This window comes from Passer domesticus, chromosome 6 (assembly GCF_036417665.1).
Source record: "Passer domesticus isolate bPasDom1 chromosome 6, bPasDom1.hap1, whole genome shotgun sequence".
In the NCBI taxonomy this organism is placed as follows: domain Eukaryota; kingdom Metazoa; phylum Chordata; class Aves; order Passeriformes; family Passeridae; genus Passer; species Passer domesticus.
Window position 1 is genome coordinate 27,157,879 of NC_087479.1, and position 16,440 is coordinate 27,174,318.

At 37.7% G+C, this 16,440-nt stretch overlaps 1 protein-coding gene and 2 long non-coding RNA genes across 4 annotated transcripts; 2 read left to right on the forward strand and 1 right to left on the reverse strand.

Moving 5' to 3' along the window:
* Positions 1-555: 555 nt before the first annotated feature.
* LOC135302945 (uncharacterized) lies at positions 556-1,854 on the reverse strand. The gene is made up of 2 exons (XR_010364487.1): positions 1,718-1,854; positions 556-1,512 (listed from the first exon to the last, which is right to left on the reverse strand). It is a non-coding gene; the product is annotated as an uncharacterized LOC135302945 (long non-coding RNA).
* DTD2 (D-aminoacyl-tRNA deacylase 2) lies at positions 1,769-9,352 on the forward strand. Of its 2 annotated transcripts, none has more exons than XM_064424027.1 (3): positions 1,769-1,969; positions 7,030-7,099; positions 9,002-9,352. In XM_064424027.1, exons 1-3 carry the CDS (start codon positions 1,904-1,906, stop codon positions 9,325-9,327), a joined length of 462 nt encoding a protein of 153 aa, XP_064280097.1. In that variant the 5' UTR covers positions 1,769-1,903; the 3' UTR covers positions 9,328-9,352. The 2 variants fall into 2 exon arrangements, with proteins under 2 accessions (XP_064280097.1, XP_064280096.1); XM_064424026.1 differs by having other exon boundaries at positions 1,770-2,011.
* A 3,299-nt stretch (positions 9,353-12,651) lies between these two features.
* LOC135302947 (uncharacterized) lies at positions 12,652-16,256 on the forward strand. The gene is made up of 3 exons (XR_010364489.1): positions 12,652-12,956; positions 13,520-13,643; positions 13,739-16,256. It is a non-coding gene; the product is annotated as an uncharacterized LOC135302947 (long non-coding RNA).
* The last annotated feature ends 184 nt before the right edge of the window (positions 16,257-16,440 follow it).

Here is a 16,440-nt window from a genome sequence, read left to right on the forward strand (position 1 = left end):
AATTTGTGAGACTGCCATCTGCCCCTCTGAAAGAGAAGTGATCTGAAAATAACCAGAAATGTCTTCTGGGTGTCATTCTCAAAATACCTACTTTCAGATTCAGTGACAACAAGCAGAGAGAATACAGGAAATATTATGGGACAACTGTCAAATCCAAAACATGTCTTTATATAGTACCTGACAAAAATACCAATATCTTTTATGAATGGATATATTCTTTAGATGTCAGGAGGTGTTGTTTTTTAAATATAAAACCCACAGTCAAATCCAAATCCATGCCCAAAATTTATCCAACAAATTTAGTAGCATTCCTTGGCCTAAAAAGAGAGGCCCTTAATCTAACAATAAGCCAGTAAGATTCAAGAAATTCAAGGTGCAACAGAATTACTTGGCTTCCCAAGGAAAAGATGACATAATTCCACCAAGAATCCATACATAAACAATGATGTCGTACTCATTTTTTCTATGCAATTTTCACAGGCATTTGTATTGAAACTTGCACATGAATAAATGTTCTCCATCATACCCTGGTGTAAACAATGGCACAGAACCAAATAACAATCAATATCCTTATATATTATAGCCCTCTATAATCTGCTTATTATAATTTGCTCAGACTGTAGCGAAATCCATTTTCCTTAACAATCAATTTATATCACAAATATATATGGAAAACCCTCTCATTTTAAATGGATTTCTACCTCATTAAACTCTTCTTAATGAGTCTGGGGATACAGCATTCAAGTAAATGAACAGAAGGTAGATTAAATAAAATTAGCTGAGTTTGAATAAAAACACATCATACAGCTAACAAAAAAATTAGCTACTTCATACACTAACTACCTAGTGCAATTTCCCATTCTTCCAGGAAGGTTTGCTTTGGGAAGAACAACCTCATTGAACACACATCAAGAATCTTCTTTTAAAATGGCAGACAGAAGTTGAATGTATTCCTATATGTAACACTGATTATTCAGAAGTGCATATTGGCCCTTGCTGTTCAATAGGTATATTTGGTAATCTTACTCTATGATAGACTCCAGGTACGAAAATTCAGCTTCTTACTCACACTGCTATATATTAACATTTTTATTTTAAAATAATACAATATTTTAAAACACAGTTGTAAAAATGAAATCTCCAGTCATGAAATGAATTTGGAGCGAGATACTGAATTCCATATCATTCTATCCTGACTTGAATGAAGGCAGTATTGTTCAGAACTTGTCTCTGTCAGAATTCATGCAGGGAGAAAGACACAAGTCTTCCAGTTTTGGAGCTGCTCAAGGAGCATCAGGGTATGTAGCCAAAAACGTGGAAGATTATAAAAGAACCACTTGCAATATTTTAACCTTTCCCATTAGCAGTGGGAGTTCATTTCAAAACTATGCACTTCTTTTTCCCAGCTGGTTTGGATCACTACAAATCCAGATCCCTTTTAACTGCATTTTCTGTTCCCTCTGCTCCAATGCAGTATTACTGAAGAGAAATACGCCAGCTGATCTCAGCCACCTGAAACACAAACAAGTAAGGAACAGAAGAAATAACAAACAATATTCAAATTTTCTTTTCCATGCATGAACTATACAGCATGCCGCTCTTATCATAACCATGTAACATTTCCCCAGCAGAGGACAAGGGGATCTTTCATTTCCCATCAAAACAAGAAACCAAAGCCCACTTCCTGCGGCATCGGTAAGAGGAGCTGTAGAAATACTTTGTTTAATTCTGTTCCAAAGCTTGCGTTCAGCCCCTTCCATGGAGAGGGCGGATCATGAGCCCCCGTTTATCCATCCGCACTGGGTCCCCCTCACGCCGCCCGTGACCCCCGGGCTGCAGCCGCTGCCGGTGCCGGTGCCGGAAAGGCGTGACCCGGCCCCGCCCTCAGCGCTGCGGGCTCGCCATGGCGGCGGCGCGGCCGGCGCGGGCCCGGGCCCTGCTGCAGCAGAGCGTCTCCGCCCGCCTGCAGGTGCGGCCGCCCGAGAGCGGCTCCGAGGCGCAGTGGGTGGAGGTAACGTGGGCCGTGGGCCGCCCCCCACCGCCGGCATCGCCCCCTCTCCCGCGGAGCGGGGCCGGCCGCGGCGGCAGCGGGAGAGCGCTCCGTGCGCCGCGAGGAGAGGGTGGGCGTATGGACATTGGCGGGAGCAGCCTCTGCTCCCCCCGGGTGGGCTGCGCTTCGGGCCCTCCTCCAGCCTCGTCCCCTTTCCACTCCAGAGAACTCTCCTCGCCCCCTGGTTATCAGCAAAGGTTGCAGGCAGCCCTCGGCAAAGGGACGAGCAGCAGGAGGCGCACAGCGCTTGCTCTCTGCTGCTGTTTCTCTCTCCCTGTGGGCTACACAGAATCCTCCGCAGGCAGCAGTCTCTTCAGGATCATGACTGCTCCACGACCACACGCTTCCCTTCTGTGTTGTTCCTTCTTTTCTTAAATGCACTCACAGAAACACTGCAACCTTGGCTGGTGGGCTCAGCTGTCGGCTTTGTTTGTTGTGAGATAGTGTTAACTTGGAGAAGAAAGCACCAGGTAGGGCAATGGACTGTGGCAGCAGTAGTTCTGATGTTTGGTTTCTTTGGTTTTTTTCCAGAACTCTAACTAAAAATGAAATTTAGCATGTAGACCACCACTCACGTTAAGAAAAACATTGTATTTTCCCCCTTTTCCTCCCACAGTCTTCTGCTTGTGCAGGTAGGTAGGTCTGCAGACTCTTGGGTCGATGTGCTGTGCAGGCAGCCCAGGGCTCTTTACCAAAGCATGAAGGCTGCCCTTTGGAATGCACTGACCTGCTGCAGTTGTCATTGCTTGTGTGTTACCTCCCCTAGAATAACTCATTTCTGCCATTGTCTGCTGTTTAGCCCATGGGGTTTTTTAGTTTTGTCTTTTGTGCTTTTTAGAGACTATTACAACAGAAGGGGCTTAATACAGTCAGTTGCATAAATTTTAAAAAGTGAAAGGTCTAGCATGGTTAAAGGGTTTATGCATTCATTCAGCACATCTGAAAAGAGTACACTCTTTTCCTTTCACATTAGCCTTAACCATTTCTCTCCTTGTTCAGAAGGGGCAGGTGGATCCAGCAGAACTAGTATCTGCAGTGTGGTCTGGGAAGACAGAATGTTTTACTGGGAGGAAATAGGTGTCATCTCACAGATAGTGTGTTTCACAGATGTAGTGTGTCTTTGTATACTGCATGATTAGCCTCTCAGTATAAGCTTAATTACAATAAAATTCACTTAGCCCAGCATAAATAAACTATAGGAGAAATAATCTATTCTAGCTTGCTAATCACAAAAGTAATTGTAGATCTAGTACAGAAAAGCAGAAATGAAATTTTGCTGTCTTTCTTTTAAACTATTTTAAAAGGTACATGTTGTGGTTGAGAGATATTAATAAGTTTGCTGCAAGGAGGTTATGTAGTTTATCTCTGTAATTTGCCAAATCACTAGGAAAGTAGGAGATATCACTGAAGGAATTTGAAAGAGATTTGGGTGTTCTCCAGCAGATATTTTTCAGACATGAACCTTACTAATATTTGTCATGGGTACTTGGGAATCTTTCCTGGGTACCTGGGGCTTTTTAAGAGAAGTCTGTTTTAACAAGAACTAGTCACCATGCAGGAAAAAAGCCAACTGGAAGTTCATTTTTTCTCTAGTATGACTACTGTAGAGGTTATTGGAAGGAAGTTTTGCTGTTGACATTTTCTGGCAGGGTAATTTTACTCCCTATTTTTGCATGTCAATACAAAACCACAAAAATAAAAAAGTACAGACATCATCAACTATTATTTACATCAACCTGATGTTTTATGACCTATTGAAAGTAGGACCTCACCTCGAGACATTTCTAGCATAGTATAAGTGGCATATTGTGTAGGTGGCTTTGAGTAGCTTCTGAGCTGTAAGAGACCCCTGTAGGTACTTTAGGAACTTCAGAGCGGATGTTTTTTATCTTGAAAAAGGTTAGGAGTATACATGCATGAATCTCTGCCTTCATTGTGTTTTCATGATTGAGTTTTTTGGCCTGTTTAAGGTTACTGCACATAAGGATGTATTGTTTATGGAGAATTTTGGTTATATACCCTCCATAAAAGGTTTAGGTATACAGCAAAATAGGAAGAAAAAAAAGAATTCTTCTTGTAAAGGTAGGGGTGAAATAAGGTCAGGTTTGGTGTATTTCATAACTGTGGGAGAAAAGAAACATAAAATGAATATTCAGCTAAAAAGTACAAGTGCCTACACTTTGTGCAAGGAAAACTGTCTTTTCCTTATCTTATTTCCCGTGGCTTGTTTTCTGGTTACTGTGGCAAAAAGATGTGCAAAATACCAGGCACAGACTTGTTCTGTGACCTGTGGCAGATGATGTAATCTCTCTGCTGCATTGAATATAAGAAATATGAAGAAATCTTCCCAGAGGGTAGTAAATCTGAACTTGAAATAGAAATGTCACTGAATAATTTATGTAAGGTAGTTTTATGAACTGACTTTCTAAGAATTAAAAAGTATTTCTGATTTTATTATCCATTGCATTTTCTTGGAGTAAAAAGTAGAGATAATATTTTGCAGAATATATTTCAGTTTTGTTAATGAAATCCTGAAAAATACAAATGAATGTATTTAGTAAGGAGGGTGAGAAAGGAGTCAGTTATTTGTCTTTTCCTGCAAAAGAGCTGAAAAGCAGCATTTGGAGCAGTGTTGCTAAGGCTGTCTGCATGGCATTGGGGCTGGGTTCTTCAGCCTTTCATGATCTGGTTCAGCAGGTTGCCTGATCTGATGATTACTGAAGGCACTGTATAATAAATGCCAGTGTTTCACAGTATTTTGCTTTGCTGGTTTATTTATGTAGGCATTTTAGTGCTCACAGTCAATCCACATAGAGCACAGTTTTCCTGTCCAGTCACTGAGTAGGTTCCTTGCAGTGGCTATTTGCACACCAGCAAGTTGAATTTATGGTCTTTTTATTTGTGTTATTTTGCTCGAATTTTTGTGCATTAAATATAAGTCTGAGAAGCAGTCAGCTAGGCTTTGATAGGTTACAGAGGACCTGCAGCAATGGCAGTGGTTTTGCTTTGGTCAGAAAGTTTACACATTACATTGACAACGAGCACAAGTCTAAGGACACCTGGAACACTGATATAAGGTCAGACTGACACATGTTATTATTAGGTTTGGTCTTGTAATTGCATTCAATTTTACATCTTCTATTCAATTAAGAAAACTAAAGAATAACGTAAGACTTAACAAGGGTTGAAACACGGCTGTACATGTTGAACCAGAGTTTTCAGTCATAGTGGAAACCATAAGTTTCAGCTTACAAGTAGTGGCATAGCTTTCAACTATATCATAGTTGTAAAGTGTTCTAGAAGAAAAAAATAAACATGCAGTATAAGTAGAGGCGTCCCCTATCAGCTTTAACTTGTCTCTGAATTAATTGTTTTCTCATTTAACCTCCTGTCCCTCTAATTTTCTTCAATATGTATGTCTCATCTTGTGATAGTTTATTCAAAAACAAACATCAAATAAGGGCAGGGGCTGGAAAAATAATTATTTTTGTTTTACTTTATCTCACTGACCTTAGGATTTGCAGGGGTCACTTTAGTTACTTTTTTGTGTCTTTAAAATTAGCTGCTTGCAGAATATTGTTACTGCTGTGAGACTGTACAAAAAAGTTTTGAAAGGAGCCATTTCAAGCTTTTTAAAGTTCTCAGCATGTGACATTTTGGCTATAAAGAGCATTCTCTTTTTTTCAGAAGTTAGTCGCTAGAAAAATAGTTGAGAAGGCATAGCTTTTTTCTGTCATTGCCTTGAGCATTTTGTTTAATCTCTGAAGTAATAAAAGGACAAGATCTCATGTGTATAGCTAAGATTTCTTCACTAAAAACCTTTATCATCTGGGGAGAAAAACAAATAGAGGAAAATATTTTTTTTTAAGTATTGTTAAGAAAGTTGCATTTTATATCCTTTTGCTTTGATAGCATTGGTATTAATAAACTCTTTCCTGTGCTAATCTATTTAACATCTCTTCTGTGGTGTTTCACAAGTTGATGTATATGTTTCTTACAACAAAATGAAAAATATACTCATTCTTGACAAGGCAATGTGGAGGTTTCTTTATATCCTGTCTGTCTGTGGATCCTGTCTGCCTGTGCCTACTTTGGGATTTCTCCCAGAGAAGTTAAGCCATGCAGGTATACCTGTGCGTGAGACGTAGTTGCTGCTGGCTGCACAGCCTGTCCGTTTGGCTTCATAAAGCATGCCTTGTTGCACGTGCATTCCTTGTGGACTAACCAAGTGAGCAGAAAAGCTACACGAGAGTTTCCTTGTGCTTTCTCCTCAGTAGAGGCCAAATTCTTCCCTCAAATACATAGTTCTTACAAATAGTTTCTCTGAATGCTAAAGATGTGGCAATATCCTTTACTTTATACCAGTCAGCTGAAAAGTTCCATTTTGCCAGTTAAATTTTAACCAGGCTTATAAATAGTATTATGAACAATTTTATAATATTCTGAACAACTTCACAGTTGTTGGTCATCATATTTAAATATTTAATTAACAGACTCTGTGGTTTTTTCAGAATTACATTGTACTAGATGACTTTCAATATCAAAATAAAATTCAGTTCTTTGACAAGTCCTGTGGTTTTTTTCATGTTTCATAATTGGAAATAATATCATGGTTCATACTGAAAATTGATTTTAGCTGTATGTTTGATAGGAAAAAACTTAAATTATTTCTTATGCTGGATTTAAATATACTAATTCATCTTGTCACCTTGTCTATGTTAATACTGTACACTCTACATTCCAACTAAATTTGGCTTCCCGTGGAACTAAGAAATTGTCTTAATTGTATGTAGAAACATTTTGCAGATAATGAGAATACATCTTATCTTCCACAGTGTGGTGTGTAAACTCAATGTCTGAAACTGTACTAAATAACTAAAACTTTGTTACGTGGTTTTGTCATTTTTGATCGTTTTAATGATAAGCATGCATCATAGATAATGAGAAACATTGACATAGTTTTCTGTAATCTTTTGTAGATCCAGAGAGGGCTTGTTATCTACATATGCTTCTTCAAAGGTGCTGATGAGGATCTTGTCCCAAAAATTGGTATGATATAATCCCTATACGTTATTGTGTTGTTTGAAAATGAAGAAGAGCCGTTGAGGCAGAGAAGGTAGCAGCCATTTGGATAAGCCATGAGATGGCATTATTCTAACTCAATTATCTGGCTGAAAGAGCAGTTTGGTCTGTCTTGTTGCTTTTGACAGTTGTCCATGCCTCATGACCAACCTAGAAAACAAATTTCCCTAATAACATTCTGGCAAACAAAGAAAATGCTGCACCTGCTGTTTAACATAGTACATGTGTCGGGCAATAATTTCAGTCCAGGACAGAACTGAATTTCAAATAGTTCATGGCTTGATTTGATAAGTGTTTTACCATTGATGTCACTGTATGTGCAGGATATTTAAAATCATAGCCGGTAGAGGGAGTTGTGTGGATAATGAAACAGTGTCTCCCATCTCACTTCAGTGCTGCTTACATACACTTTTAGCGTGTGCAGTAACAACAGCAACGTCTGCAATTCTTGTCTTCTTCTCCACATGCACTTTAACATTTACATTGAAGCAGAGAAGATGCTGTGGATAAGATCAAATAGTAGCAATTTCTGTCTTTACCCAATGCTGTTTTGGCTTGATTTTTTTTTCTGTTTTGTGGGTTTGTTTTTTTTTTTACTTCTATGTAATTTCTTTTCCCTCCTTTCCTCCATCAGTAGCACTGGGAAATTCTGTGATGCTGCATATTCCAGATAAAAGTGCCCCTTTTCTTTGGCTGGCTGATACTAGTGATTTGGCTAAAGATTGCATAACAATATTTCACTATTTCAGTCTGTTTCAGGCTACTGGCTGACATCAGCAGTGCACAAGTACAGGTGTTATTAAAAATGCTGAGAGCAACTCCTGGGGGGTTCTCTCTTGGTCTTGGAGGGCACAGTCTTTTTGTAATGCTAAATATTTATGATATAAAAATTTATTTTGTGCTAGGGAGAGTTCCATGAGAATGTTGCTTGACATTTTAGCTGTGGGGCAGCTAAAACAGGCCAGAAAAAGAAAGTTCTGTTTCCTATCAGGAGATTGATCTAGGACCATCCTTCTTGAGTGCCTCTCTTAGAGAATATATTTCCTAAATATATTTTGAATCTGTTTAAGTTTGTGGGTTTGGTTCCTGAATCACAACTCAGCTGTTTTTGCTTCTAACAACATTAAACATTTATGTTTAGGGTTTGGAGGCATGACTAGTATCCTCCCAACTCTGGCAGAGTTGGGTAATGATTTGATTTGTTACAGAAACATCAGAAAAATCTAAAGTTAGTAAATGCATTGATTTTATTTGCAAGTTTATATGCTCTGGCTTATAAGCCAAATTGCATCTGACCTTCCTGCCCACCTCCTGTCTCAAGTGACAAACTGGTAGCTGCACGTCTCAAAGTGGAGCACTGAAGGACACTTGCTCTACTGGAGACCAAACCATGGAGCTGTGCTTTCAGCTCAGATCAGTGCTGGGTCCTGCTGCAAACTGCTGCTACCAGAATGAAAAGAGGGTCAGGGCAGAACACTCTCCAAAGTGCACTGAGGGTGGTGTGTCCTACAGTGCACAGTGTTGTGCAAAAGCTACTTATTTGAGTATCAAGCAATTAAGGAAGGCTCACTAATTGCATCCTGGGTTCTTTTGGGGGTGTCCAACTAGAATCAACTTTAGGATTTTAGATAGCCAGTCACTCCCCCCAAAAATAAAACTTTAGACATATAATATTAATATCCTTCACATTCCTCACAATACTCAGACATATTAATTGGTTAAGTAGTTATTGATTGTCCATATTTCAGTTCATTTAATAAACAGTTTCTTTTACTCAGTGGTTTGGCAAAATATTTGTTGGATCTTGTTTATGGTGTCCTGTTTAAGTCATTCCAGTAATACTAACTCTTATTTTATTTTTATTTGCAGTTGATACACTGTTGAATGTTAAATTAAGTGAAAATGAAAACGGCGAGTTTGTCTCTGTTCTTGATTTACCAGGCGATGTACTCATCATACCACAAGCTACCCTAGGTGGTAAACCAAAGGGAAGAAAGATGCAGTACCATGCAAACATTGAAAAAGAAAAAGGGTTGGAACTTTATTCTCAGTTTGTGACTCTGTGTGAAAAAGAACTGGCTGCCAATGCCAAATGCATGGAAGCTGGTGTTCTTGTCAAGCATGGCACATATGGAAACAGGCAGGTGTTAAAACTGGATACAAATGGACCTTACACTCACCTGATCGAATTTTGAAAAAATAAATTGTATCCCAAATACAGTACTGGTGTCTTTTATTTGTTTTGGTTTTTTGGTTTTTTTTTTCTTCTAAGCATTAATTTACTTGATTGCCTGGGAGATAGTTTAAAAAAGGCTTTCACTCATCTGTACTGGTGTTGTCAATCCCATTGAATAGGAGGATGCCAGAAACTGCCTTGCTATAATGAGTATGTGTTTTTTGCTCATATGCATGTGAAATGTGGTCAAAATATTTGTTAATATTGATCCAATAATTCAAAATATTTATCAACAAAAATGGGATAATGCAATAATTTTTTACTAAAAATAATGAAGCATGAATTATTTTTTTACTAAAAAATAATGAAACGTGTACAGCTTGAATAAATGGTTTATAGATAAAAAAAGAATAATTAGATGTACTTTCATCAATTTTTACCTTTATGTTTTCTATCTATAAAATGACAATGTTTTTCTAACTAACTGATATATTGAAAACAAATTAACTGAATTTTAGCCTCTTAGAGTAAGTACTAAATAAGAAAGTCCACCCCCCTCAACTGGAGTATGTAAGGATGGGAGACTTAAGGCAGTGCAGGACTGATCATGGGCTTTGCAGGGAAGAATAAGTGAGGCACGTCTAGAAACCAGCGGTATCACTAAATTGCTTGCTTGAAGTTTGCATTCTGAAATCTCTGATGTGTTTTGATAGGCTGCCTGCTATAGCTTGGTCTATGTCCTTGTTACTGTGGTCTTGCTGTCTACTCAATTCTTTCATAACAGAGCCTCAGGAAAAGAACAGAAACATTCAAATGCCAACAAAAATAAAGATGGTACAATGTACGCAGCCATCCCATTGTTCCTTCTGCCCCTATTGCTTCCTTCCAGCTTTTTGTCCACTGAAGCTGCTAGGCAGAGACTAGCTTTCCTTTTATAGGCAGTGTTGGTACATTTGGGGCTCCCTTCCCAGCTGACCCCCTATGCAGTTCTGTTATAAACATTATTAACAGATGGTGCTAAGAAGATATAATGGGAAATTCTAGCTGGAAAGGCAGTAAGAACAGAACAGCTATATTAAAATGTGGCAAATTCAAAACTGATACAAATGTGTTCATCCTGTGAATCAAGTTTCTCTTTTTAATCCAGCATAATGGTTCTGAATGGTTCAAAGTGGAATCAGACATTTATATGGTTTGCAGCAATTATATGAATTGCTATTTGGATTAGAAATTATTCTGGAAGAAATGTAAAACCTTATGGTTAGTGAGGATGACAGCTTGCACAATCCTAAATTGTAGGCCAGTAGTTACAAATACTCTGTCCTTATCTTCATTTTGTACAAAACAATGAATGTATAATCTGTAGGCTCAAACTACACCATGAGAATCCCATTTTTTAACAGATATGAAACTTGCAGTTTTCATAAGAGAGTAATGAGATTTTTTTTTCAGGCTAGCATAATATATTCTTAATAATTATGAAATATCTAAGGCTACTGAATTCCTGGCAACTGACATTCTCACAGTTGAAAACAACCATTTACACAAATGGCCAGGAAATATTAGCTATTAGGACCCAAATGACATATTTATTCATTAATAATTAACAGTTATGACAGACACAGTATGAGTCATGTTCAAAGTTCCTACTAGCAACATTTAAATAATTTTGTCCTGATGCAAATGACTAATACAAATTCATTATGATCTGTGTGCTTGAAAAAACATTGTAATTCCTCTTTCTGTTGGAGGTCAAATCCTAAAAAGTGCTGAGTAATGCCACTTTCCACAGACCTTAGAGGAATTGTGGGTATTTAGTGTATCTCAAGAATTGATTCTTTGAGACATAATACAAAGTCTGCAGCTTTTACTTCCTGTCTCCAGAAAGATCTTTGGCAGCCTGGCAATTAATTCTCTATATTTAAAGAACTCTAAGGTTTCTAAGAGAGATAAGCTTGAAAATGTTTAGTGAAAAACAGACTTCAAACTAAACTCCATCTCATAGCAGTCTGTCATATAAAGCACATAAGAATTAATGTACATTTCAGTGGTTCTTAGGACCAGACAGAACTCTGAAATTTTTGTAAAAAGGTGAATATTTATCTATTATCTGCCCATTTCTGATTTATTTGTGTATCCATCTTGGAATACTGATTTCTGCCATCCTCAGCTCGAGGGATTGGCAGCTTGTTGAATGCTGTGCCCTTTGTACTGCTTTATTTATATCTGCTATTGATTCACAATCCATTTACTGAAGGAAGCATTTCTGAATAACATGCTGGACCCTACTGATAAAAAAAATTGATCAAAATTACTTTTTCTAAGCCAAATGTTTATTCCCTCCAACCATGAATATATGCTTTAAACAGATGACCTGACTCTGCTTTAAATAGTTTTTGTAATATGACTAGGCAAAAACTCATATAATTGTCCTGTTCTATACTTAGAGAATATCTATTAGAAGATGCTTAATATTCCCACTTCCTTGAAATAACCTATGAAGTGAGGAGTTGTCCTTTTGCTGTTATGTCTCTGATTCAACTGCCACGCAGGAATTTGCAATATCAGGTTTTTGTGACCTTGTTTGCAGCGCACACACCCAGTGTGTTGAAGCTGAGCACATGTGGACTATGAACGGGGCTCGTAACCACTCACTGATGAGTGTAGGGGCAATAGCCTGTTTTCTAGTCAGCAGTATTCCTGCTTCCTTCCCATGCCCTTTCTGGAAATTTTTACCTCTACTGCTACATAGAGTATGCAACATATGAATTTACAACACACAGATATTAATCCAGAATTGGAAATTAATAAACAGCATGTAGCCCGGTAATACTTGCAACTGTATTGCTACTGCTAGTGACAGTCCACAAGCTTTGTACCAAGTGTTCCAAGAGCTCAGGAGGGAGGCTTATCACAGGAACTTTCCCCAGGCTTCTCAGAGCTTTGGTTTTATTTGATTTGGCTGTAACAATTTTTTTTTTCAAAGGACAGGAGGCTACAGCTAATTTTTTTTATGTGTAATCACAGTGGTTATATAGATACTAATAATTAGTATATATTCTGCGTAGAATTATATTTCTGTATCCTGTAACACCGTGTTTAAGGCTCTAACATGGTGTTACAGGGTACAGAAATATAGGCCCATTAATACAGCAGGAACTTTGAGAAGTGAAGACACCAACTGCAGTGTAAAGTAGAGGCATGGCATAGTAATAGATGGAGCACAGGCTGGCACTGGACACCCCCAGGCTATAAACAACTTGCAAATGGTCAGTTGAAGAAATACAAACCTGGAGATGGGCAAAACTATTCTTAGGGATTAAAAAAAAAAAAAAAAAAAAAAAAAAAAAGAATGAGAAGAAAATATGAGATAAACAAAAAACAAAACACTTAAGATGAACAAAAAGAAAAATACATAGTTGCCGGCCAGTAAATAAAAGCAAGGAGTAAAACTTTATTAGAAAATGTATAAAAAGAACCGCAAGTGAGAGATATTTACAAAAAAAGGAGAGAAGAAATCATAAACATCAACATTATACTCTTGCAGGCACAGGACTCCAGATGCTGATGATCCACTGTGCTCCCTCTACAAGGTGGAAGATACAAGGAGGTGAAAGGTCAAGCATGACACCAGGAACAGGGGTGAGGGTAGGTACTAAATAGTGTGTGCATAACAATTTTTAATGTATTATTATTATTATTATTGAGACCTTCTATACAGTTTCTTTATTTTTACTTCCTTTATTTTTCTGCAATAATTATATTTGGACTGATAATAATGATTTTATTAAATTGCTACGGTTGCAATTAAAATAAATTTGGTGTGACTCTAAATATAGGGTGGATTTCTTTTTGCCTGTAACAAGATTTTGCACAAGTAACAAGTTTCTGCAGATAGTTACTTCCCCATATTGAAATGGCAGCCACTTGATGGGCTGCTGGATATCAGCCAGCCTTTGTGGTGCTTTTCACCGGGTCTTTTAATGCATCTGTTATGTCTGATCTCATTTACCACAAAAGCTCCACAAAAATTCTTCATTGTGACTCAATGCAACAACTGCTCTTTAGCTCCTCTTCAAGAGCAAAGTTTCACATCTACTTGGATTTAAAAGTATGATCTGCTGAACCTCAGTCTCACCTCTAGTATAAAAACAGTTTCTTTGGAGAAGGAGGGATGACTCTTTTAAGCTTCTGTTATTTTTTGCTTTTAGTTTCTGTTTCTGTCTTCTAAACAGACTCCTTCAAAGACATTGTTTCTCTTTGGAAGCTGGAGTAGCAGTATGCCACAGAGAGATAGAGTGATCTCCACAAACGCGCAGGAATTCATTACCTGAGGTCTGCCATCAAACTCTGTTGTGACTGACTTAATTTCTTAAATTCTTTTCATCTCAATTATCATCTAGTAAATGGCTATCTATTTTTGTTTTCAGTGTCTTGATCCTTAAGACCACACATGGAACAAAACAATGACCATCACTGGCTAATGTATTGCACAGCACAGTGGGACAGGACTGGGTTGTCTGGGAGATCCACCAGCTGCTTTATTCTAGACATCGGAGTCACAATTGCTGGACAAGAACAGAAAGCATAGCTTCCTCCTTAATGTATTTCTTGGGGAAACAGCACCTAAAACTTGATGAATTTGGTATTTCCTATTTTGTCCTTCTTTGTTTCTTGAAGCTTTTTGAAAGCAACTCAGAATTTGGGAAACCCCCTGAGATTCCCAAAAGATTCTGTTATCAGAAGTCCCATGCAATTACAGCTGAAAAGTAAATGGTGTATGTGGACAAGAGAAAGAACAGCAGTTAGAATACCCCAAATACTATGAATGTATTGCACACTCTCTATTTAAACCAATGCTGTCTTCTAGTTCAATTACTGCCAGTGTGTGGCTTTGGGCAAAGCAATTTTCTGCTCCACTTTTTCCATCTGTGATCTGAAAAGAAAGAGTGAAAACGAGGGGAAATAGGTTTAAAACCACTGGGTTTTCCCCCTTTCACTAAAAGTAAAACATTATCTCTGATCCTCTTTTTCCATTAGAAGGCAGTACGCTTTTACCTCTCTTCACCTTTGTTGGAGCTACAGGAAGTTGCCTTTCACTACCTCCTACTTCGGCCTCTGCCTCACAAATGTGACTTAAGCTAATGCTCACAGAGCACTTTGAGTACCTCAATGCACAGTGTGTTATCAGTACAAATAACACCTCATAGTATTTCTAAAATAGGAGTGATCCAGACAGCACGGGAGAGCAAATAAATGGCATTCCTGTCTTACTGTTCTAGTTCATATGTACCTCATGACTCTGAATTTAACATTGCTTTCCATTCACCTTAATTATATTTACTGGTGTAAGTGCCATAATAGATGCCCTATTGCAGCAGTATGTGTTAAAAATGTGCAAGAAAGGAGCTTAATGCTATTTAGATGTGTTCCATTAGAAAAGAGACTGGCAATGAAAGTTTTGGATTAACGTTGAGTGTAAAAGGTTTTTGGGAGGCCTTAGTATTTTGGCTGGCAATCCATCTCTAGATCTAACTTACTTATTTCCCCCTTCCGTTTTGGTAGCTGTATCTAACATTATCTAGGCCTGCATAATACTTTTATTTGCATTTTAGGATTTAAAATAACAGTAGAACTGTGTAATTGCTTGGCAGGAATTCAGGCCTTGCATTTTGTGATAGCACAAAAAGGAATCGTGTTGGTAATAAAAAGAAGCCTAGCAGTATTGTAGCATACAAATATACATTATTTTTGATATTCAATGTGTAAAAAAAGCAATATTGGTACCTAAAGCATTGCAAAAGCTAGGACAGGCCAAAATGTATTGGGTTCTACATGCCTCCAGAAAGTAAAACTAAATGGTTACTCTAATAATTAATATAAAGATATCCCTTCTTAATTATTTTAAAATATAATGGAATTTGGTTTTGTTTGCTATGTAATTATTTGGTGATGTAACATTTGATTCAAATCAGGCCCCTAGTCCTGATTCTTACTTATGCGTGGACAGTCCCACTGAATTCAAAGGCATACATTCTTTTTTCTGCCTCTAGAGTCACTGAGGATTATAAAGCTGAAAGAATGAAAATATTTAGCTCAGAGGCATATGTGACTGTATAGATATTCTACTATGTCTGGAATTTGTATGGCAGAACTGACTCATGCTCTAAATCAGTCAACCCACTTTACCAAAATAGACTAATGAGAAGACTGATCAGTAGCTTTGAGCATTTCAATTATTTGCCATTGCTTATTTTCTTAAGTAACTTGTTATTGGAGCACAGTCAGGACTAATGGGGAAAGGGAAAATTGAATTAATACTTGGTGAACACATCTAATTGCCCTATTTTTTCTGGTTTAGAACAAATTACAATAAATTTGCACAACATTTTTTTTTAAATTTCAGATTGCAAATGGGGAAAAAATAGCATGCATAACTGCTAATGTAGATGCTAATTTGAATCAGTGCATGGCTAACAGACTGTTGACCAGTTTAGGGAAAAATAATAGTAAAAATTAAGGTTAGCTATAAATCCAATGAAGACAGACTCTTACCCTTATGTAATCAGTGCTGGCACAAAGGAACCCTAAAGCTGATGTACCCAGAGAAGGAAGGAGCATCCTGCATCAATATGCCTTGTTATTCCAATTGATTCATATCTGTTTAGCATTAACAAAGCATTACTTAGATTGGATATCATGTGTCCTGGGGGGCGGGGCAAGATAATCCTGGGAAAAACTGAGCAAGTCTTTACTTCTTAATGAATGATGTTTTGTCTTGCCCTGTGTTCATGTAACACTCAGCATTATGAGAATTGAGCTGGTCTCTGCCTGCTACCATAACAGAGTGAATAATAGGTATAATAATGATAATAACAGCAATAATCTTCCAAAATTATTCTAGATTTGGGGTTGTTTATTTGTTCCTAAATTAAACTGTATTAGTAACAGCAATTCAGCTCCTGATCAAAATAAAGTTAACTTAGCAGATAATTCTTTCCTGGGAATGTATGTGATTTTTGAATACAGGTTAACACCTTTACATCAGTACGACTTTTTGGAGTTGATTCCTGTGAAACATTATATGTAAATAATTTCCTGCTTCAGGTGTGAAGCATATTCTTCATTACCA

What these genes read in the sequence shown, in the direction of transcription:
- DTD2 (XM_064424026.1), top strand. Translation starts at nt 1,904, where the DNA reads ATGGCGGCGGCGCGGCCGGCGCGGGCCCGGGCCCTGCTGCAGCAGAGC. An exon ending in CCGAGGCGCAGTGGGTGGAG is followed by an intron (nt 2,012 to 7,029) that starts GTAACGTGGGCC and finishes AATCTTTTGTAG; the next exon opens with ATCCAGAGAGGGCTTGTTAT. An exon ending in GGATCTTGTCCCAAAAATTG is followed by an intron (nt 7,100 to 9,001) that starts GTATGATATAAT and finishes TTTTATTTGCAG; the next exon opens with TTGATACACTGTTGAATGTT.